Here is a 24910-nt window from a genome sequence, read left to right on the forward strand (position 1 = left end):
TAGACAATATCACTATTGCCGGCCATGATCAAAAGGAGCATGACGCCAATCTTCAGAGATTTTTTGACGTTCTCCGTCGTCGCCACTTATCGTTAAACAAATCCAAATTGGTGAAATAGGTGCCATCAGTGAACATTCTTGGCTACTGGGTGGGCAACGGTGTTATTAAACCGGACCCAGAGCGACTTTGTCCACTTCAGGAGCTCCCTCCCCCTACAAATCTCGGCTCTCTTCGTCGGGCACTTGGCATGTTTGCTTATTACGCGAAGTGGATACCTCACTTCTCTGATAAAATACAGCGCCTGCTTCATGCAAAGTCTTTTCCATTGGAAGCAACGGCTATTTCTGCCTTCAACCTCCTCAAACGACAGCTGGAGAAAGCCACGCTTCGCTCCATTGACGAAAACCTTCCTTTTGTGGTCGAATGCGATGCATCGGAGGTGGCGATCTCGGCTACCTTGAATCAAGGTGGTCGACCTGTGGCATTCCTATCCAGAACCTTGCAGGGTAGCGAGCTCCATTAACCCCCCCCCCAACCCCGTCGAGAAGGAGGCTATAGCCATCATCGAGGCTGTACGGCAATGGAGTCATTTTCTTGCTCGGCGTCATTTCACGCTCATAACTGACCAGCGCTCCGTGGCCTTCATGTTGGATAACCGGAAGCGCACGAAAGTCAAAAATAATAAAATTCAACTCTGGAGGATGGAGCTGGCCGCCTTTGGATATACTATCCATTACCAACCCGGCAAACAGAATGTGGCCCCAGATACCTTCACAAGGGCATTTTGCCCTTCAGTGTCAACGTCGACTCTGGCGGATCGGCATATGGACTTATGCCATCCTGGCGTTACCCGAATGTTGCACTTTGTGCGCTCCAAAAATCTACTATTCTCAACGGAGGACGTAAAGAAAACATGCTCCTCTTGTAGGATTTGTGCAGAATTGAAACCACAATTCTTCCGCCCATCAGATGACTTACTCATACATGCAATGCAGCCGATGCAGAGGCTCAGCATAGACTTTAAAGGGCCATTGCCTTCGTTGATGCGGAACACCTACCTACTTACGATGGTAGACAAGTATTCACGTTTTCCCTTTGCCTTCCCCTGTCCTAATATGCTTACCTCTATCGTAATTAAATGCCTCGATCAGGTCTTTTCCCTTTGCGGGACGGCCAATTTTATCCACACGGATCGGGGTCCCTCCTTTATGTCGAGTGAACTTAAAAGGTTATCTATCCCAACGGGGAATCGCCTCGAGTAAGACGACACCATATCACCCAATCGGCAACGGACAGGTTGAATGATACAATGCCATCATCTGGAACGCTGTCCGTCTGGCACGGAGGTCACGCAACCTACCAGACCAGCAGTGGGAAACTGTGCTCCCCGACGTGTTAAACTCTAACAGATCTCTTCTCTCCACATCCACTAATGTCACGCCTCATGAGCGATTCTTCAAGTTCCGGCGTCGCTCTACACATGGGACATCTCTACCGTCATGGTTGGTGGCTCCAGGCCCTGTGCTACGCCGGAGGTTCGTCCAGTCTGCCAAGAATGACCCTCTCGTTGACGAGGTGGAGTTAACGGAGGTAAACCCCACGTATGCGCATGTGCGGTACCCTGATGGCCGGGAGTCCACCGTCTCGCTCAGAGATCTGGCTCCCTGCCCAACCGGTCACACGGGCCCGAATGATGAAGGATCCCACGACTATGATGTCAGCACTCCGCAACCCTATGAAGATGACGCCCTACCTGGGACATCGAGGGATCTGCCGGCAGTGCTACCGGATCAACTCAGGGAGCCGAACGCTCCCTGTAGGATGGCCACCCGAAACCAATACGCCAGACAATCACCGGCTACGACCCAGGATGAGGCCAGCTCTGCGCCTGTGGGGACCCGCACTCGGAGTCATGATATTCCTAGTCCTCCACAGGACGATCAAGACGACGCGGACTCTACCGACTTACCGGTACGGGCCAAGCAACCCAGGAACCAGGACACGGTCCGGGGAGACGTACCTTACGGTCACAAGCAGAAAGTTAAATGACTACAGCTATTTTTGGTCTGCCTAGTCCGTTAAAGGAAGACTGGACTTCCAAACCTTTTAGGGAGGAAGAATGTCATAAATCGCAACTTCTACAAGAAGTAACTCAGGAAGTACTACTGGACGGCCAGCTGAGGGCGCTGTCGGAGGAGTATAAATACTCGGGCGTGGGCCCAACTTGGCCAGAGACAATCTGGAAACAGGAAGCTAGTGACTACTAACTGGACCTCCATGTTTTGTTACAAGTCGATTAAAGCCTTGCTTTATGTTCAACCAAGTGCGTAGTGAGTCTTTATTATGTCAATTTAATCGACTTGTTATCGTCTCCACGCTTTGGGTGATTCGGAAAAACCAGCTGCAACTCGAACCGCAGAAAGGAACTTGGGCAAGAAACTGATCCATCATGGAAAAACTCCTTAGACCCGCTCGTCTCGACCTGGATCCGAATGCACCTGTGGCAGCGAAGGTATGGAAGCATTGGTTTCGTACCTTTAGCAACTTTCTTGAAGAATGTGGGGCGGATGCCCCTAGTAAGTTAAGAATGCTTATTAACTACGTATCCCCTCATGTGTATGATTATATTGAGGACTGTATAGACTACGACGCTGCTATCCAAATTTTACAGCAGCTATATGTCAAGTCCCCAAATGAAATTTTTGCTCGACACCTACTGGCCACAACTCGGCAGCAAGACCTCCAAGTTTTGTTACAAGTCAATTAAAGCCTTGCTTTATGTTCAACCAAGTGCGTAGTGAGTCTTTATTACATCACCCTGTCCCTGCTTTCTCCCCATATCCCTTGATCCCTTTAGCCTTAAGAAACATATCCAACTCCTTCTTGAATATATTTAATGAATTGGCCTCTACTGCCTTCTGTGGTAGAGAATTCCACAGGTTCACCACTCTCTAGGTGAAGAAATTCCTCCTCATTTCTGTCCAAAATAGCTTACCCCTTATCCTTAGACTGTGACCCCTGGTTCTGGACTCCCCGACCATCGGGAACATCCTTCCTGCATCTAGTCTGTCCAGTCCTGTCAGAGTTTTATAAGTTTCAATGAGATCCCCTCTCATTCTTCTAAACTCCAGCGAGTATAAGCCCAATCGAGCCACTCTCTCCTCATACGTCATTTCTGCCATCCCAGGTATCAGCCTGGTGAATCTTCGCTGAACTCCTTCCATGGCAAGAACATCCCTCCTCAGATAAGGCGACCAAAACTGCACACAATACTCAAGATGTGGTCTCACCAAGGCCCTGTACAACTGCAGCAAGACATCCTTGTTCCTGTACTCAAACCCTCTCGCTATGAAGGCCAACATATCATTTGCCTTCTTAACCGCCTGCTGCACCTGCATGCTTACCTTCAGCGACTGGTGCACAAGGACACCCAGGTCTCGTTGCACTTCCCCTTCTCCCAATCTATTGCCATTCAGATAATAATCTGCCTTCCTGTTTTTGACACCAAAGTGGATAACCTCGCATTTATCCACGTTATATTGCATCTGCCATGCATCTGCCCAATCACCCAGCCTGTCCAAATCATCCTGGAGTTTCTCGGCATCCTCCTCACAGCACACACACCCACCCAGCTTTGTGTCATCTGCAAATTTGGAGATATTACATCTAGTTCCCTTGTCTAGATCATTAATATATATTGTGAATAGCTGGGGTCCAAGGACCGATCCCTGCGGTACCCCACTAGTCACTGCCTGCCACTCGGAAAAAGACCCGTTTATTCCAACTCTTTGCTTTCTGTCTGCCAACCAGTTCTCTATCCAAGTCAATACCTTGCCCCCAATCCCATGTGCCTTAACTTTACACGCTAATCTCTTATGCAGGACCTTACCGAAAGCCTTTTGAAAGTCCAAATACACCACGTCCACTGGCTCTCCCTTATCTATTTTACCAGTTACATCCTCAAAAAATTCCAGTACATTAGTCAAGCACGATTTACCTTTTGTAAATCCATGTTGACTTTGTCCGATCCTGTCACTGTTTTCCAAGTGCTCTGCTATTACATCTTTTATAATGGACTCTAGCATTTTCCCCACTACCGATGTCAGGCTTACCGGTCTGTAATTCCCCGTTTTCTCTCTACCACCTTTTTTGAATAGTGGGGTAACATTAGCTACCCTCCAATCCATGGGAACTGTTACAGATTCCATCGAATGTTGGAAGATGATCAGCAATGCATCTACTATTTCTAGGGCCACTTCCTTAAGTACCCTAGGATGTAGATTATCAGGCTCTGGGGATTTATCGACCTTCAATCTGTCAATTTCCCTAACACCATTTCCCTACAAATACTGATTTCTTTCAGTTCCTCCCTTTCATCAGACCTTATGTTCCCCGACATCTCTAGCGTAGTTGACATGGCCCTCGACCATGTCCGTTCCATTTCCCGCACTTCTGCTCTCACCCCTTCCCCTCCCTCCCAGAACCATGATAAGGTTCCCCTTGTCCTCATCTTTCACCCCACCAGCCTTCACATTCAACGGATCATCCTCCACCATTTCTGCCACCTCCAGCGTGATCCCAGCACCAAACACTTCTTCTCTCCCCTCCCCTTTCAGCATTCCGAAAGGACCGCTCCCTCCGCAACACCCTGGTCCACTCCTCAATCACCCTCGACAGCCCCTCCCCTCCCCATAGTACTTTCCCGTGCAAGTGCAGGGGATCACAGAATCACAGAAACCCCACAGTGCAGATAGAGGCCATTTCGGCCCATCGAGCCTGCACCGACACATATCCCACCCGATCCCCGTAACCCCTACACCAACACATACCCCACCCTATCCCCGTAACCCCACGTATTTAATCCCCCTAACACTAAGGGTCAACTTATCATAGCCAATCAACCTAACCCGCACATCTTTGGACTGTGGGAGGAAACCGGAGCACCCGGAGAAAACCCACGCAAACACGGGGAGAATGTGCAAACTCCACACAGACAGTCACCCGAGGCCGGATTCGAACCCGGGTCCCTGGCACTGTGAGGCAACGGTGCTAACCACTATGCCACCGTGCAACACCTGCCCCTTTATTTCCTCCCTTCCCACTGTCCAGGGCCCCAAACACACCTTCCAGGTGAAACAGAGATTTACTTGTACTTCTTGCAATTTAGTATACTGTATTCGCTGCCCCCTGTAGGAGTGTAGGGGGAGACCAAACGCAGATTGGGTGACCACTTTGCGGAACACTTCCGTTCAGTCCGTAAGGGTGACCCCGAGCTTCCGGTCACTTGTCACTTTAATTCTCCGCTCCACTCCCATTCTAACCTCTCTGTCCTCAGCCTCTTACACTGTTCGAACAAAGCTCAACATAAGCTCCAGGAACAGCACCTCATCTTTCGATTAGGCACTTTGCAGCCTTCTGGGCGCAACATTGAGTTCAACAATTTCAGACCATTACCTCTGCCCCTATTTTTTCCACATGGCAGCTGTTGATGATTCTGCCATTCTCATTTGCAGCATTTAACCACTCCTGCCTTTCACCGTCCCTTTTGTTCTTTGCTCCCTTCCCCCCTCCCTGCCTCTGCACTTGCTTAAAATCTGTTACATCTCTAACTTTTTCTAGTTCTGATGAAGGGTCACAGGCCTGAAATGTTGACTCTGTTTCTCTCTCCACGGATGCTGCCTGACCTGCTGAGTATTTCCAGCATTCTTTGTTGTTATTTCAAAGATTTGGATACAGGCCTAGAGGGAGTAGTGTTGAATTTTTCAGAGGACAGTAAAATAGGAAGTACAATTAATTCTTCTGAAGACCAAAGGAAGCTGAAAAGGGATATAGGGGGAATCAGCCAATGGCAGATGGAATTCAATGACAGTAAGTGTGAGCTGATTCATTTTGGTAAAATAAATAACATCGGTAATTATACCCCGAATGGAAGTAGGCTTGGTGCTGTGGAAGAGCAGAGGAACTTGGTGACTATAAGTTCACAGGACATTAAAGGCAGCAGCTCCAGTTGATACAATAAGCAAATGGAATTCTTGGAAGACAAGAGAAACTTCTTCACACAGAGAGGTGTGAGGCTTCCAAGGTTAGTGGTTGAGTCAGGCCCAGAAATTCGGGTCTCCACGGGTGAGTACGCACGGGGTACTCACCCGTAGGCCCGATGGAAGTGCCGGTTTCCTGCACGCACTGCGCATGTGCGGGAAACCGGCACTTCCGTTCCTCTGAACGAAGAGGTTCAGAGGTCGAACGCGTGTGTGGGGGAGGCTGCGCGTGCGCATCAAACTTACGTTTTTTTTTTACAGATTTCTCCGGGATCGTAAGCCTGCAGGATTTAGAAATGTAAAAAGCAGGCGTAAGGCCTGCTTTTTACAAGGTAAGTGGTGAATTAATTAAAATTAAAACATTTTTTCCACAGGTTTATTATTTTTAAGTACTTTAAAGCAAGGTAAGTTTATTTTTAGCCCCGTTAGAATATAAAATTATTTTTTTCAAAAATTTAAATTATTGTTATTTCATGTAATTTATAGTTTATTTAAAAAATGTGATTTAAAAAAAATGTATTTGAATGTTTAGTGCTATTTTGGGGCCGTAGTATTTATAAGTCTTGACAGCTCTTCCTGTCAGACTTATGAATGGAGCATTCCCTGCTCCGATTGGCTGCCCATGGCCCACGTGATCCCAGGGGACGCATCAAACTAACTGCGCCCCTGGGATACGCAAGCACTGCGCGCCGGCAGCTGGACCAGGCCCCGGATCAGAATTCCACGGGGCCCTACAGCTCAACGGCCGGCGCGCAAGATAAGTGCAGATCGGGGGCTTGCACCCACGGGAAGCCCCCGACCCGAAATTCTGGGCCAATGTCAACCTTCAAGATTAAGATTGGATAGGTGGCTAAAGGAAAAGGCAATTCAATTGGGGGAGACATTACACGCAAAGCCAGATCATGCCCCACCTGATATTGACACTTTTCAACAAGGGTCATTGGGCAGTGATTACAACTGGTAACTCTGGCTTATTTTATTTTCTATTGCCTAAGGCCAATACCTAGCTGTTGCCCATCTGAGAGTGACTGACTGCTGGCGACTGAACCAGAGACGTTCTGGATCGTATGACTCAGCACACACTTTATTTACTCACTAAGCCATCGGGGCAGCATACTTTGATCTAATTCAGGAGGTCTAAGAGTGGCAGCAATCCAGTCTTACATAGGATATACAGCACAGAAACAGGCCATTCGGCCCAACTAGTCCATGCCGGCATTTATGCTCCACTCGAGCCTCCTCCCGTCTTTCCTCATCTAAGTCTATCAGCAAAACCCTCTACTCCCTTCTCTCTCATATGTTTATCTAGCCTCCCCTTAAATGCATCTATACTATTTGCTTCAACCACTCCCTGTGGTAGTGAGTTCCAGATTCTCACCACTCTCTGGGTAAAGAAGTTTCTTCTGAATTTCCTATTGGATTTCTTGGTGACTGTCTTATATTGATGGCTTCTAGTTCTGCTCTTCCACACAAGTGGAAACACTCTCTCTCTATCCACTCAATCAAAACCTTTCATAACCTTAAAGACCTCTATTAGGTCACCCTTCAGCTTTCTCTTTTCAAGAAAAACAGACCCACAGCCTGTTCATTCTTTCCTGACAGTATCACCTCGCATTTCTGGTATCATCCTTGTAAATCTTCTCTGCACCCTCTCCAGTGCCTCTATATCCTTTTTATAATATGGTGACCAGAATTGTACACAGTACTCCAAGCGTGGTCTAACCAAGGTTCGATACAAATTTAGCATAACTTCCATACTTTTCAATTCTATCCCTCTAGAAATAAACCCTAGTGCTTGGTTTGCTTTTTTATGGCCTTATTAGCCTGTGTCGCTACTTTTAGTGATTTGTGTATTTGCACTCCGAGATCCCTTTGCTCTTCTGCCCCATTTAGATTCTTATTTTCCAAGTAATATGTGACCTCCTTATTCTTCCTACCAAAATGTAATACCTCACATTTATCTGTGTTGAATTCATTTGCCAATTATATGCCCATTCTGCAAGTTTATTAATGGCTTCTTGTAATTTGTTGCAGTCCTCCTCAGTATTGACTATCCCCCCCAATTTGGTGTCATCCGCAAATTTAGAAATTGTGCTTTTGATTCCAAAGTATAAATTGTTCATATAAATTGTGAACAACACTGGTCCCAGCACTGATCCTTGTGGGACCCCACTTTCCACCTTCTACCACTCTGAATAGCTACCCTTTACCCCTACTCTCTGCTTTCTGTCTTGTAGCCAGCTAGCTATCCATTCTGCTACTTGTCCCGACTCCACATTCTCTGACCTTGTTCATCAGTCTACTATGTGGTACCTTATCTAAGGCCTTTTGAAAATTTAGATAAATTACATCTACTACATTGCCCTTGTCTACTTACTCTGTAACCTCTTCAAAGAATTTAATGAGGTTGGTCAAGCAAGACTTTCCCTTTTGAAATCCATGCTGTCTATTCATTTTTGTATTTTTGGTTTCTAGATGTTCTTCTATTCTCTCCTTTAGAAGGGATTCCATTAGTTTTTCTACCATCAATATTAAGCTGACTGGTCTATAGCTCCCTGGACCTGTTCTATCTCCTTTCTTAAATATAGGTATTATTATGTTAGCTATCCATCAGTCCTCTGGCACTACACCTTTTTCTAACAAATTATTAAATACGTGTAATAGTGGCTCTGCTATCTCTTCCCTAGATTCTTTTAAAGTGTGCGGATGTAATCTGTCCAGACCAGGGGTTTTATACTCTTTGAGTTTGATTAGGTTATTGAATATATTTCCTCTTTTTATTTTAAATATGGATATATAATTTCGAATCTTTCATTGTCATGTCCACCTGATTTATCTCCCTGGTAAATACTGAAGCAAATCAGTTCTGCCATTTTGCTATCACCATCCCTTAGTGGCCCAATTCCCATCCCGACTTTCCTTTTTTTGTTTATGTGCCTGTTGACCATTTTACTATTTTGTTTTATGTTCCTTGATAATTTAATTTCATAGTTCCTCTTTTCCTTACTAATTGTTTTTTTGACTTCTCTCCTCAGCTCTTCATATGCTCTCCCCTGCTGTACATGTACTTAGTGTATGCCTCTTTCCTTACCCTTAATTTCCCCTTATATCTTTATGCATCCATGGTGGCTCATTGGTGTTTGCAAGAATTCAACTGATGGTGTCAGATTCCACAGCGTTTGTTTTTGTTGTACGTGAACAAGTTTATTGGTGCTGGGAAACAGATTTGGCCTCCTGATCGCCAGTGTCCACTGTAGTGTATGTACCTTTAAGGGGAGAACTACTTTTTACAGCTCCTGTATACTGTAGTACCGGCAGTGACCACACCTGTATATAAACCCTGAGTAGGGATCTGTACGTTTAGTTTTAGAGTAACCCTCATCCAGTAAATACCTGTTGATTGTTCCCTGCAGTCTCGTGTCTAGTTATTGAAGAACACACAACATCAAAATACACGGATCTAACATTGGCGAAGAGTCGGATTCAAACCTACCTGCAACTCTGCATCACCTCCCAGGGATTCGCTCCTGGAGAACAGTGCAAGAAGGTCGAGTTCAGAAGCACGGGCGTCGACCACGAGCAACCGCCCAGTCATCCAGCGGAGATTTGAGCATCGCAGGAGAGGCTGTTGAGAGCTGGGCTTGGTTCTCCAGTCACGGTGGTCCAGCAAAACGGGCTGGCAACAGGTACGGCGCAGACCATTACCGGACAGCGGCGGCTAGAGCCGACCGACGGCACAGAAAAGGCCGAGCAGCGTCAACGGGAGAAGAGAGAGTGCAGAGCGCACAGGGCGCAGCTGGTGTTCAGGGCTGAGCGGCATCAACGGGAGAAGAGAGAGAGGCGCGACGGAAAAGGCGCAGAGCGCAGCCGGTGTTCAAGGGACGAGCAGCATCAGCGGGGAAGAAAGGGAAACGCGCAGAGTGCAGCCGGTGTTCAAGGGCCGAGCAGCCGCAGTGGAGAAGAAGGGAGAGCGCGGGAAACGCCATTTTGAGCCACAACGGAAAAGAAGGGAGAGCGCGGGAAAACGCCATTTTGAGCCGCAGCGGAGAAGAAGGCAGAGCGCGGGAAAACGCCATTTTGAGCCGCGAGAAGGGAGAGCGTGGGAAAACGCCATTTTGAGCCAGTCTAACCACACCCAGGGATGCCGAAGAGTGGCAGTATCACAGCGTTCGACAATGAAGTCGAAGATTGGACGACATATGTCGAACGCATAGAAGTGTACTGCAAGGCGAATGAAGTGCCAGATGACAAGAAAGCACTGGTATTGTTGAATTCAATGGGTGCAAAAATGTATGGCTTACTGCGAAACCTAGTAACCCCAGAGAAGCCAGTGGAAAAGGATTTTGGAAACATCGTGTCAATCCTACAGAACCACTTAAACCCCACACCGCTGCTGATAGCAGAAAGATTTAAGTTTCACAAAAGGAACCAGCATAAAGATGAAAGTAATGCTGAGTATTTAACGGAACTGCGCAAGCTATCGAAACACTGCCAGTTTGGAACGGGACTAGCAGATACTTTAAGGGACAAGTTTGTGTGTGGGCTTCAAAGTGAAGGAACCCAGAAACGGCTTCTATCAGAAAACGATCTTACGCTGGACAAGGCTTTCAGCATGGCAGTATCACACGAAGCAGCCACACGGGGCGCTGCAGAGATACAATGGAGACCGCAAGAATATGGCACAAATGAAATGTCATACGGAACAGTGAAGTGCTATCGCTGCGGCAGAACAACACACGACCATAATGATTGCTGGTTCAAGGACAAAGTGTGCAGACAGTGTGGAAAAATAGGACACACAGCAAGAGTCTGCAGGTCGGGAAAGAAAACCAGCAGCAAGAAATCTCCACAGGAGAAGCACAAGTAGGTACATAAGGTGACGGAGAGTAGTTCAGACGAACAGAAAAGTGATACAGACTCCGGAAGCAAGGAGCTGGGTTGTCTGAAACTACATAAGGTGGTCTAAACGGAGGATCGCCAAACTATTTGGGTCACGCTCAAGATAGCTGGAGTCCAAGTGAAAGTGGAATTGCACACAGGATCAGCCCTAATAGTCATAAACCGAAGGGACTACAAGCGGCTATTCTCACATACCCTTGAGAGATACAGAGGTTGTCTTGAAGACGTACACGGGGCAAAAAGTCTACCCCAAAGGAAAAATAAGGGTGAACGTTATATATAATGGTAAGGAAACACCAAAAATGGACCTATATGTATTGCCAGATGGAGGACCACCACTACTAGGACGTGAATGGATCCGGAAGATACAGCTAGATTGGCATTCCATACAAGCACTGACTGTAGAAGCCAAAAAGGATGACGACGCCACACCTGGACGACTGTCAAAAACGCTGACGCACAAGAAGTGTTCCAGGAGGGACTCGGAACACTAAAAGGCATAACAGCGACGATCAAAATAGAGGAAAATGCAAGCCCAAAGTTTTTTAAGGCCAGACAGGTGTCTTATGAAATCCGCCCAGCTGTCGAAGCAGAGCTGGAAGGTTTGGAACGTTCAGGAGTACTGTCCAAAGTGGACTGGAGTGAGTGGGCTACACCCATCGTTCCTGTAATGAAGAGGTCGTTGAGTAATACGCCTGGGGAACCAAAGAAGGTTCGCATCTGTGGGGACTTTAAGGTGACAGTGAACCCAGTCCTTCACACGGTACAATATCCGCTTCCGCGGATTGAAGATATTTTCGCCTCGCTATCTGGAGGGAAACGCTTCACTAAGATTGATCTGGCCCAGGCGTACCTGCAAATGGAGGTAGAAAAAGCCTCAAAACAGTACCTCACGATCAACACTCATAAAGGTCTCTACCAATACAACCAGCTGGTGTTCGGGGTAGCATCAGCTCCGGCTATTTGGCAAAGGGCAATGGATCAAGTCCTGCAAGGGATTCCAGGGACCCAGTGTTATTTGGACGACATCCTGGTCACGGGCGAAAATGACAGTGATCACCTTGCCAACCTGGAGCAGGTGCTCACTAGATTGAAGGAATATGGGCTCCGAGCAAATCGCCACAACTGCGAGTTTTTCCAGAAGCAGATCTCGTATTGTGGCCACGTTATTGATGAAGAGGGGTTACATAAGTCCCCTGAAAAGATTGAGGCAGTAGTCAAGGCTCCAGCACCGGAAAATGTGTCACAACTGAGGTCGTTCCTCGGGCTGGTGAACTACTACCATAAGTTCTTGCCGAATTTGTCTACAGTACTACACCCACTGAACACCCTACTGCAAACGGGGGTACCATGGAAGTGGAATGACGAATATAAACGAGCTTTCCAGAAGTGCAAAGAATTGATCACATCAAAAGAGGTGTTGGCTCATTTCAACCTAGCACTACCAATTCGGTTGGCGTGTGATGCATCACCCTATGGCATTGGAGCGGTGCTGTCGCACAAGTTCCCGGACGGCTCGGAGAGGCCGGTAGACTTTGCGTCTTGGTCACTAACCTCAGCCGAGCGTAACTACGCCCAGATTGACAGGGAGTCCCTCAGCCTAGTGTGGGGAGTGAAAAAGTTCAACCACTATCTGCATGGGCAGAAGTTCACCTTGCTGACTGACCACCAACCACTTGTCTCCATCTGTAATCCAAAGAAGGGCATTCCGGTGATGACTGCACAATGGCTACAAAGGTGGTTCCTTTTTCTAGGGGCGAACCAATATGAAATCGAGTATAAGGGCACGAAACAGCATGGAAACGCTGATGGGCTATCACGCCTGCCACTGCCTACTGCGGAGGAAGCACCAGCAGTGGACCCTGTCGAAATATTTTATTCGACTATAATTGAACGCTTGCCAGTAACTAACGCTGATATAGAGAAGGAGACCCGAAATGACCCGACACTGTCTCGGGTATATGACTTGACGGTGAAGGGATGGCCAACACATGGCGACTCACTGTTGCCAGCATTCTCATCCAGAAGAGAACAGCTGTCAGTATGCCAGGGGACCTTGATGTGTGGATCCCGAGTGGTAATTCCACCCAAGTTAAGGGAGAGAGTGCTCAATGAGCTTCACGAAGGCCATCTGGAAGGGGTGAAAATGAAAAGCCTTGCTAGGGCTTATGTGTGGTGGCCGGGGATCAATCAGCAAATTGAGAACCTGACAAAGAGCTGTTCAGGATGCCAGAAGGTCCAAAAGGCACCACCACATGCCCCTCTACACCCATGGGAGTGGCCCTCATCTCCATGGCAACGGGTGCATATTGATTTTGCTGGTCCATTCATGGACTCAATGTTTCTAATAGCCGTGGATGCGCACTCGAAATGGCCTGAAGTGATCAAAATGTCATCCACCACCACGGAGAAAACTATTGCAGTCCTCCAGACCATATTTGCCAGGAACGGCTGGCCAGAGTAGATTTGCTCTGATAACAGACCACAGTTTGTGTCCGAAGATTCATGAAAAGGAATGGGGTAAGGCATTACACATCTGCCCCGTAGCATCCAGCCACAAATGGATTGGCTGAGAGGTTCGTAGAAACCTTTAAGAAAGCAGTAAAGGCCATGTGCGATGACGACATTCCACTGCAGCATAAGGTGGACAATTTCCTGTTAGCCTACAGAAATGCGACACATCCAGTCACCAACCAGACCCCGGCCATGATGTTCTTTAACCGAAGGTTGAGATCTCGTCTGGATTTGCTCAGACCAAATGTACGAAGAGATGTTGAGAATAAGCAATTCCAGCACATCAATGAGAAGCCGACAATGAGCTTCAATGTAAGGCAACCAATCTTGGCCCTCGACTAGCGAACAGAGAAATGGCAACCAGGAACGATATGCACACGGCAGGGGCCACTAATGTACACAGTGGATGTTGGGGAGAACATTGTGAGACGCCATGTCGACCAGATCCTAGAGTCACAGGAACGTGTCAACCCCCTGTCTTGCGCACCTGGTGATGAACCCGACATACAGGTAGCATCTACCCCAGAAACAGTAGCATCGGAAGCTGATGAAACAACTGACGACAGGGGGCCTCCGCACCAAGAACAAGACACTCAGGAAAGGCGCTATCCAGAAAGGATCAGGAAGTCGCCCCAAAGACTGAATTTATAAATGGACTATTTTCAGTTAATGTGCATGTTAAAAGTGTTAATTGTTAAATGAATGTTATGGTACTGTCAATCTAAAAGGGGAGGAATTGTAGTGTATGTACCTTTAAGGGGAGAACTATTTTTAGAGCCCCTGTATATTGTAGTACCGTCAGTGACCACACCTGTATATAAACCCTGAGTAGGGATCTGTACGTTTAGTTTGAGAGTAACCCTCATCCAGTAAATACCTGTTGATTGTTCCCTGCAGTCTCGTGTCTAGTTATTTAACGACACACAACATCAAAATACACGGATCTAACATCCTCCTCATACACTCCTGCAGGCATACCAGGGGTTAAAGGGACGTTGTGCCCAATACATTCCTACAGAAGGCACAGCATGGGTAGAGGGAAGGCAGTGCTCCCCAAACATTCCTACAGGGACAGGATGGATTAGAGAGAAGGCAGTGCTCCCTATAAACTCCGACAGGGACAGCATGGGTTAGAGGGAGGGCAGTGCTCCGCATACACTCCAACAGGGACAGCATGGGTTAGAGGGAGGGCAGTGCTCCCCATTCACTCCTACAGGGACAGTGTGGGTTTGAGGGAGGGCAGTGCTCCCCATACACTCCTACAGGGACAGCGTGGGTTAGAGGGAGGGCAGTGCTCCCCATTCACTCCTACAGGGACAGGATGGATTAGAGGGAGGGCAGTGCTCCCCATACACTCCTACAGGGACACGATGGTTTTGAGGGAGGGCAGTGCTCCCCATAATCTCCTAAAGGGACAGTGTGGGTTAGAGGGAGGGCAGTGCTCCCGATACACCCCTACAGGGACAGGATAGGTTAGAGGGAGGGCAGTGCTCCCCATACACTCCATAGGGACAGCGTGGGTTAGAGGGAGGGCAGTGCTCCCCATACACTCCTACAGGGACAGGATAGGTTAGAGGGAGAGTAGTGCTCTCCATACACTCCTACAGGGACAGTGTGGGTTAGAGGGAGGGCAGTGCTCCCCATACACTCCTACAGGGACAGCATGGGTTCGAGGGAGCGCAGTGCTCCCCATTCACTCCTACAGGGACAACGTGGGTTAGAGGGAGGGCAGTGCTCCCCATTCACTCCTACAGGTACAACGTGCGTTAGAGGGACGGCAGTGCTCCCCATTCACTCCTACAGGGACAACGTGGGTTAGAGGGAGTGCAGTGCTCCCCATTCACTCCTACAGGGACAACGTGGGTTAGAGGGAGGGCAGTGCTCCCCATTCACTCCTACAGGGACAGGATAGGTTAGAGGGAGGGCAGTGCTCTCCATACACTCCTGAAGGGACAGCGTGGGTTAGAGGGAGGGCAGTGCTCCCCATACACTCCTTCAGGGACAAGATGGGTTAGAGGGAGGGCAGTGCTCCCCATTCACTCCTACAGGGACAGTGTGGGTTAGAGGGAGGGCAGTGATCCCCATTCACTCCTACAGGGACAGTGTGGGTTAGAGGGAGGGCAGTGCTCCCCATTCACTCCTACAGGGACAGCATTGGTTAGAGGGAGGGCAGTGCTCTCCATACACTCCTACAGGGACACTGTGGGTTAGAGGGAGGGCAGTGCTCCCCATGCACTCCTGCAGGGACAGCGTGGGTTAATGGGAGGGCAGTGCTCCCCATAAACTCCTACCGGGACAGAATGGTTAGAGGGAGTGCAGTGCTCCCCATACACTCCATAGGGACAGCATGTGTTAGAGGGAGGGCAGTGCTCTCCATACACTCCTGCAGGGACAGCATGGGTTTGAGGGAGGGCAGTGCTCCCCATACAGTCCTACAGGGACAGGATGGGTTAGAGGGAGGGCAGTGCTCCCCATATATTCCTACAAGGACAGGATAGGTTAGAGGGAGGGCAGTGCTCCGCATACACTCCATAGGGACAGCGTGGGTTCGAGGGAGGGCAGTGCTGTCCATTCACTCCTTCGGGGACAGCGTGTGATAGAGGGAGGGCAGTGCTACCCATACACTCCTACAGGGACAGCATGGGTTAGAGGGAGGGCAGTGCTCCTCATACACTCCTACAGGGACAAGATGGGTTAGAGGGAGGGCAGTGCTCCCCATTCACTCCTACAGGGACAGGATAGGTTAGAGGGAGGGCAGTGCTCTCCATACACTCCTACAGGGACAAGATGGGTTAGAGGGAGGGCAGTGCTCCCCATTCACTCCTACAGGGACAGGATAGGTTAGAGGGAGGGCAGTGCTCTCCATACACTCCTACAGGGACAGCATTGGTTAAAGGGAGGGCAGTGCTCTCCATACACTCCTACAGGGACAGTGTGGGTTAGAGGGAGGGCAGTGCTCCCCATACATCCTAAAGGGACAGCGTGGGTTAGACGGAGGGCAGTGCTCCCCATACATTCCTACAGGGACAGGATAGGTTAGAGGGAGGGCAGTGCTCCCCATACACTCCATAGGGACAGCTTGGGTTAGAGGGCGGGCATTGCTCTCCTGACACTCCTACAGGGACTGCATGGGTTAGAGGGAGGGCTGTGCTCCCCATACACTCCTAAAGGGACAGCGTGGGTTAGAGGGAGGGCAGTGCTCCCCATACATTCCTACAGGGACAGGATAGGTTAGAGGGAGGGCAGTGCTCCCCATACACTCCATAGGGACTGCTTGGGTTCGAGGGCGGGCAGTGCTCTCCATACACTCCTACCGGGACTGCATGGATTACAGGGATGGCAGTGCTCTACATACACTCCCACAGGGACAGTGTGGGTTAGAGGGAGAGCAGTGCTCCCCATACATTCCTACAGGGACAGCGTGGGTTAGAGGGAGGGCAGTGCTCTCCATACACTCCTACAGGGACAGGATAGATTAGAGGGAAGGCAGTGCTCCCCATACATTCCTACAGGGACAGGTTAGGTTAGAGGGAGAACAGTGCTCCCCATACACTCCTGCAGGGACAGGATGGGTTAGAGGGAGGGCAGCGCTCCCCATACACTCCTACAGGGACAGCGTGGGTTAGAGGGAGGGCAGTGCTCTCCATACACTCCTACAGGGACAGGATAGGTTAGAGGGAGGGCAGTGCTCCCCATACACTCCATAGGGACAGCGCGGCTTAGAGGGAGGGCAGTGCTCTCCATACACTCCTACGGGGACAGTGTGGGTTAGACAGAGGGCAGTGCTCCCCATACTCTCCTGAAGGGACAGCGTGTGTTAGAGGGAGGGCAATGCTCCCCATACACTCCTACAGGAACAGCATGGGTTAGAGGGAGGGCAGTGCTCCCCATTCACTCCTACAGGGAAAGGATAGGTTAGAGGGAGGGCAGTGCTCCCCATACACTCCATGGGACAGCGTGGGTTAGAGGGAGGGCAGTGCTCCCCATACACTCCTACAGGGACAGTGTGGGTTAGAGGGAGGGCAGTGCTCCCCATTCACTCCTACAGGGACAACGTGGGTTAGAGGGAGGGCAGTGCTCCCCATTCACTCCTACAGGGACAACGTGGGTTAGAGGGAGGGCAATGCTCCCCATTCACTCCTACAGGGACAACGTGGGTTAGAGGGAGGGCAGTGCTCCCCATTCACTCCTACAGGGACAACGTGGGTTAGAGGGAGGGCAGTGCTCCCCATTCACTCCTACAGGGACAGGATAGGTTAGAGGGAGGGCAGTGCTCCCCATTTCTTTCACAGCAGTGTGGCATTTTTATTAAGCTCTGCAGCCATTGTTGTTACATTGTATAGTTGATGTCCTATTATGGATAGGTTATGGCAATGGGAATTTGACGCAGAAGATGAGATAAGGCTTTCTTTCAATGGACAGGATTAGACTAATTTCTTCCCTCGCCAGTGCTGCAGTGTATCTTAGTTTCTCTGTGGCAGCACTGGCCATATAACTTCTAAAGTGGTTTGGCCTTCCCAGGCAGTAGAAGCATGTGTCAAAGTGAACGAGGCACTATGCTTTACCATTGTCCTCCTCAGAGACTGCTTGTCCATCAGACTCAGATAAAAGTTCGATGCTGTTGCCACCTCTACCATGTCCATCCATCACCACCTTCCAGATGTACTCCAGTGCTCCGGGGCCTTTGTTAATCACTTCGAACCTATAAAATACGAGACACGACACTTTGATTACTTTGATTGGTAACAAGTTCACTGAGGCAGACATTCTGCTCCATTTACAGCTGCATTCCAGCTTCTCATAGGACGACACTGACAATGCAGATGTACACGCAGCTCATCACTGCAAGGGTATTTCTGCTTTTGCAAGGGAACAGAGGCAAAGAACAAATACAATTCCAGGAATCAGGCCCTGAGGCTATGAGGAAGGGTTACAGAAGTTGGGCTTGCTTTCTTTAGGAAAGAAAGACTTAAAACAAAGAGCTTGAATTATACCGTGTCTTTCACGACCTCCAGAAGTCCCAAAGCGCTTTACAGCCAATTAAGTACTTGTTTGAAGTGTAGTCACTGCTGTAATGTAGGAAACGCGGCAGCCAAAATTGAGCACAGGAAGCTCCCACAAACAGCAATGTGATAGTGACCAGATAATCTGTTTTAGTGATGTTGGTTGAGGAATAAATATTAGCCAGAAGAGAAGACTTGAAGATGATCTATCTTGCTTACTGCCTGAAAAACCTTCAGATGACAGAAGCCATCCCATTGTCAAACAGCAGTGAATTCATATTTCAGCTGCAGTTCTTCAGAAGCTTGTATTATATCACCAAGTTCTGGATGTTTTTTTTGACCAACAAGTAAAACAGTTTATTTCAGTCGCAGATGCTGCGAGGTTTGATTATACACCAATGGTGGGAAGATAAATCAGGTTGGAGTTAAAAGGATTCTTTTTATAACTTCAAAAAGTTGGCCAACTTTGTAATGAGCCCTCAAGGAGCCATACAATAATGATGCTGATGTTGATCCATGCTGACAGCTCCACTCACTGTCACCACTGCACACAAACAAAACCAAGGAACGCAATTCAGGAAGACAGAGTGGAGACAGACAGAAAGGAGCAAAATCCCCAGAGAGAGATAGACAGACACAGAGGAGCAGAATACTCAGAGAGATAGACAGAGAGGAGCAGAATACCCAGAGAGAGAGAGAGACAGAGAGGAGCAGAATACCCAGAGAGAGAGAGAGACAGAGAGGAGCAGAATACCCAGAGAGAGAGAGACAGAGAGGAGCAGAATACAGAGAGAGAGAGAGACAGAGAGGAGCAGAATACCCAGAGAGAGATAGACAGAGAGGAGCAGAATACAGAGAGAGAGAGAGAGACAGAGAGGAGCAGAATACCCAGAGAGAGAGACAGAGAGGAGCAGAATACACAGAGAGAGACAGAGAGGAGCAGAATACACAGAGAGAGACAGAGAGAGAGGAGCAGAATACCCAGAGAGAGAGAGACAGAGAGGAGCAGAATACCCAGACAGAGAGAGACAGAGAGGAGCAGAATAACCAGAGAGAGAGAGACAGAGAGGAGCAGAATACCCAGAGAGAGAGAGAGACAGAGAGGAGCAGAATACCCAGAGAGAGAGAGAGAGAGAGGAGCAGAATACCCAGAGAGAGATAGACAGAGAGGAGCAGAATACCCAGAGAGAGAGAGAGAGACAGAGAGGAGCAGAATACCCAGACAGAGAGAGACAGAGAGGAGCAGAATATCCAGAGAGAGAGAGAGACAGAGAGGAGCAGAATATCCAGAGAGAGAGAGACAGAGAGGAGCAGAATACCCAGAGAGAGAGAGAGACAGAGAGGAGCAGAATACCCAGAGAGAGAGAGACAGAGAGGAGCAGAATATCCAGAGAGAGAGAGAGACAGAGAGGAGCAGAATACCCAGAGAGAGAGACAGAGAGGAGCAGAAAACCCAGAGAGACAGAGAGGAGCAGAATACCCAGAGAGAGAGAGGCAGAGAGGAGCAGAATACCCAGAGAGAGAGACAGAGAGGAGCAGAATTCCCAGAGAGAGAGAGACAGAGAGGAGCAGAATATCCAGAGAGAGAGAGAGACAGAGAGGAGCAGAATATCCAGAGAGAGATAGACAGAGAGGAGCAGAATACCCAGAGAGAGAGAGAGAGGGGAGCAGAATACCCAGAGAGAGAGACAGAGAGGAGCAGAATATCCAGAGAGAGAGAGAGAGACAGAGAGGAGCAGAATATCCAGAGAGAGAGAGACAGAGAGGAGCAGAATACCCAGAGAGAGATAGACAGAGAGGAGCAGAATACCCAGAGAGAGAGACAGAGAGGAGCAGAATACCCAGAGAGAGAGAGAGAGAGGAGCAGAATACCCAGAGAGAGAGAGACAGAGAGGAGCAGAATACCCAGAGAGAGAGACAGAGAGGAGCAGAATACCCAGAGAGAGAGAGAGAGAGGAGCAGAATACCCAGAGAGAGAGAGACAGAGAGGAGCAGAATACCCAGAGAGAGAGACAGAGAGGAGCAGAATACCCAGAGAGAGAGAGACAGAGAGGAGCAGAATACCCAGAGAGAGAGAGAGACAGAGAGGAACAGAATACCCAGAGAGAAAGAGACAGAGGAGCAGAATACCCAGAGAGAGAGAGAGAGGGGAGCAGAATAAACAGAGAGAGAGAGACAGAGAGGAGCAGAATACCCAGAGAGAGAGAGAGACAGAAAGGAGCAGAAAATTCAGAGAGAGAGAGACAGAGAGGAGCAGAATACCCAGAGAGAGAGAGACAGAGAGGAGCAGAATACCCAGAGAGAGATAGACAGAGAGGAGCAGAACACCCAGAGAGAGACAGAGAGGAGCAGAACACCCAGAGAGAGACAGAGAGGAGCAGAATACCCAGAGAGCGATACACAGAGAGGAGCAGAATACCCAGAGAGCGATACACAGAGAGGAGCAGAATACCCAGAGAGAGAGAGACAGAGAGGAGCAGAATACCCAGAGAGAGAGATAGACAGAGGGGAGCAGAATAAACAGAGAGAGATAGACAGAGAGGAGCAGAATACCCAGAGAGAGAGAGACAGAGAGTAGCAGAATACCCAGAGAGAGATAGACAGAGAGGAGCAGAATAACAAGAGAGAGATACACAGAGAGGAGCAGAATACGCAGAGAGAGAGAGAGACAGAGAGGAGCAGAATACCCAGAGAGAGAGAGAGACAGAGAGTAGCAGAATACCCAGAGAGAGAGAAATTGATATAATTGTGTTAACAGAAACATGGTGCCAAAAGGACGTGCCGACCCACTGTCCTCCAATGTACCATGAAATCATTGTGCCCTCAGTAAAGAACACTAAAACACGCAAGGGCAGAACCTCCGGGGGAATATTGGTGTGGTATAAGGGAGAACTGGACAAACACATCTCACCGGTAAAACAGGGAAAATCACACGTATGGCTAAAACTAGATAAAAATATAGGAATAGCAAAAAAAGATGTTTACTTATGTGCGATCTACATACCTCCAATAGAATCGCCATATTTCGAAGAGGAGTTATTTGATACTATCCACATGGAAATCAGCCATTTCCAGGCCCAAGGAAAGGTGATAATATGTGGGGACCTAAATGCAAGGACCGGTTGTGAACCTGACTTCATAGACCCACAGGGAAACAACCATGTGTTTGGCCAGACCCCTTTAGATGTCACACCAGCCATCGCAAATCGGAACAACCTTGATCGTGAAATAAATAAAAGCGGTAGGGAGGTAGTGCAACTCTGCCGAGCCTTAGGCCTGTACATAGTTAACGGTAGGTTCAGAGGGGACTCCCTAGGGAGACTCACATACTCCTCAACTCTTGGGTCTAGTGTGGTGGACTATACAATCACTGACCTGGACCCCTGCGATATCAACTCATTCACTGTCAGGCAGCAATCCCCCCTCTCAGACCATAACCAAATAAATATGTACCTTAAACTTTCTGCCCAAACTACAGACACAAAAAAGGAACCCAGTAAGCTCCATAAAATAAACCAGACATACAGATGGGCCCCAGACAGTGGAGAAAAATTCATCACAGCACTAAAGTCACCTGATCTCACAAGTAAAATATCAAAATTTAAAGAAAACCCATACGAGATCACCAGAGATGGTGTAAACATGGCCATAGAGGATATAAATATGATCTTCCATGAGGCAGCTGTAAAAGCCGACCCTGTGAAACAGAAGAGGAAGCGTCACAAAAGACAAAATAAAAATAAGAAATGGTTTGACCACGAATGCAAAAATGCCAGAAAAGACCTGAGAAAAATATCAAACCAAAAGCATCGCCAACCAAACAATCCGGACCTACGTACTAGATACAATGAAACCCTCAAAAGATATAAACACACCATTAGGAACAAAACACAAAACTATACCCACAAAATACTCGAAGAAATTGAAAACTCCACCAATCCAAAACAATTCTGGGAAATGTGGAATAACCTGAGTACAACACAATTGCAAGCATTACCAATCCAAGATGGCGACATCTGGAGAACACATTTTGAAAACCTCTACAAAGACATCCCAATAAACGAAACAAACCCAAGTCAACATCAGGTCACAGAAAAACTCCACACATTAGAAGCAACAATTAAAGACAACCAAAACCCTCTAGACTCCCCAATCACATGGAAAGAACTGGCCACAAAAACAAAATCTCTCCACCTAAAGAAAGCCTGTGGCCCAGACATCAAAAATGAAATGCTCAAGTTCAGCAATATGGAGATGCAGGGTGCGATACTCAAACTATTCAACATCATATTACGCTCAGGCTGTTTTCCCGATATCTGGTGCCAAGGACTAATCTCCCCCATATATAAAAGTGGGAACAAATCAGACCCAAATAACTACCGCGGCATCTGTGTCAACAGTTGTCTAGGGAAGTTATTCTGCAGTATTCTAACTAGTAGATTACTTGATTTCCTTAACAAACATAATATCCTCAGAAAAAAACAAATAGGCTTTCTTCCAAAACACCGCACCGCCGACCATATCTATACCCTTCACACCCTCATTGAAAAACATATACACCAAACAAAAAATGGGAAAATATTCGCCTGTTTCATCGACTTCAAGAAAGCCTTTGACTCTATATGGCACGAAGGGCTCTATTATAAACTTCTTCAGTGTGGAATAGGGGGCAAAGTCTATGACCTTATTAAATCAATGTATCTGAAAAACAAATGCGGGGTCAAAATTGGAGACAAACGCACCGATTTCTTCACCCAGAGAAGAGGCGTCCGGCAGGGCTGCAATTTGAGCCCGACCCTGTTCAACATATACATAAATGAATTAGCAGACATGCTGGAGCAAAGCGAGTCACCAGGTCTCCGTCTCCTGGATGGAGAAGTGAAATCCCTGTTCTATGCGGACGACCTGGTTCTGCTGTCTCCCACAGAACAGGGATTACAGCAACAACTAGACCTACTCGACAAATACTGCCAAAATTGGGCTCTAACAGTAAATCTAAAGAAAACCAACATCATGATTTTTCAAAAAAGGCCCAGATGTCAGGAAAACAAATACCAGTTTACCCTCAGTGATACCACTATAGGACACACTATGAGCTACACCTACCTTGGTCTAACTATTACAGCATCAGGGAGCTTCAGCATAGCAGTGAATGCACTAAAAGAAAAAGCCCGAAGAGCCCTATATGCAATAAAAAGAAAATTCTACAACATCCAAATCCCAATCAAAATCTGGCTCAAAATATTTGACAGCATAATCCTGCCCATTGCACTGTACGGTAGTGAAGTATGGGGCCCGCTAAATCACCAAAGCTACACTAAATGGGAAAAACACACAATAGAAGCCCTACATGCAGAATTCTGCCGAAGCATCCTTCGCACCCAAAGAAAAACGCCAACAAATGCATGCAGAGCCGAACTAGGCAGATACCCACTGATAATAAACATCCAAAAACGAGCACTAAACTTCCTAAATCACCTCAAATCTAGCTCCCCAGACACCCTTCATTTCAAAGCCTTTCAGACCCAAGAGCTAAACCCAGAAAAGAGTCCCCTGAGTCAGCTGCTACTGAAACTAAGTACTCAGCCGGACCCTGACCAGCCCCAGACCAACACAGCCGTCCAAACACCAATCCGAGTGAACCAAATCATTAAAAAATGCAAAGAAACCTACCTGGAACATTGGAACAAAATAACCGAAAGCCAAAGCAGATTAGAATGTTACCGGGCCCTAAAAAGAGAATATAAACTGGCAGACTACCTCACGACCATCAGAGACACAAAACAGAGACAGACCCTCACCAGGTACAGACTAAGCGACCACCAACTGGAAATTGAAAAAGGCAGATACAAGAAATCCTGGCAGCCTAGAGAGAATAGAATATGCGATCAATGTCTGGCCGGCGAGGTTGAAACAGAAATGCATTTCCTCCTAAAATGCGAAAAATTCAACACATCAAGAAACATATTATTCAACAAGCTAAGCCAAACAACCCCAGATTTCAAGGAATTGGATGATCTGTCAAAATTGAGATTAGTCCTAGGAGAAGGAGACAGACCATACCTTGGGGCCAAATATGAAACAACATGTCACAACCTGAGGACTGTTTAAAATTAAGACTGTTTAAAATTAATATTGAACGTACCAAATGAAGTACAAAGACTGTTTAAAATTAATATTGTTTAAAAGTAATATTGTATGTACCCAACAAATGTCAAATCGATTGACACCTACAGAATGTTGGAAAACTGTACCTTTTTGCTATGTAAGCTTTGGCAATATGGTTCTCTGTAAACTTTCATGCCAATAAAGCATTTGATTTGGAATTGGAATTGGAGAGACAGAGAGGAGCAGAATGCCCAGAGAGAGATAGACAGAGAGGAGCAGAATACCCAGAGAGAGAGAGAGACAGAGAGGAGCAGAATACGCAGAGAGAGAGAGACAGAGAGGAGCAG

General features: G+C 47.8%; 1 protein-coding gene across 1 annotated transcript in view; it reads right to left on the reverse strand.

Moving 5' to 3' along the window:
• Window positions 1-24910, reverse strand: part of LOC147122783 (axonemal central pair apparatus protein HYDIN-like) — a 239763-nt gene that overhangs the window by 46334 nt on the left and 168519 nt on the right. The window contains exon 9 of the mRNA XM_085963935.1: window positions 18018-18154. Coding sequence (XP_085820061.1) covers window positions 18018-18154 — 137 coding nt within the window. The remainder of the gene's footprint in view (window positions 1-18017; window positions 18155-24910) is intronic.

This window comes from Somniosus microcephalus, chromosome 2, assembly GCF_052327205.1.
Source record: "Somniosus microcephalus isolate GS21.2 chromosome 2, FLI_Smic_1.0, whole genome shotgun sequence".
Lineage (NCBI taxonomy): Eukaryota > Metazoa > Chordata > Chondrichthyes > Squaliformes > Somniosidae > Somniosus > Somniosus microcephalus.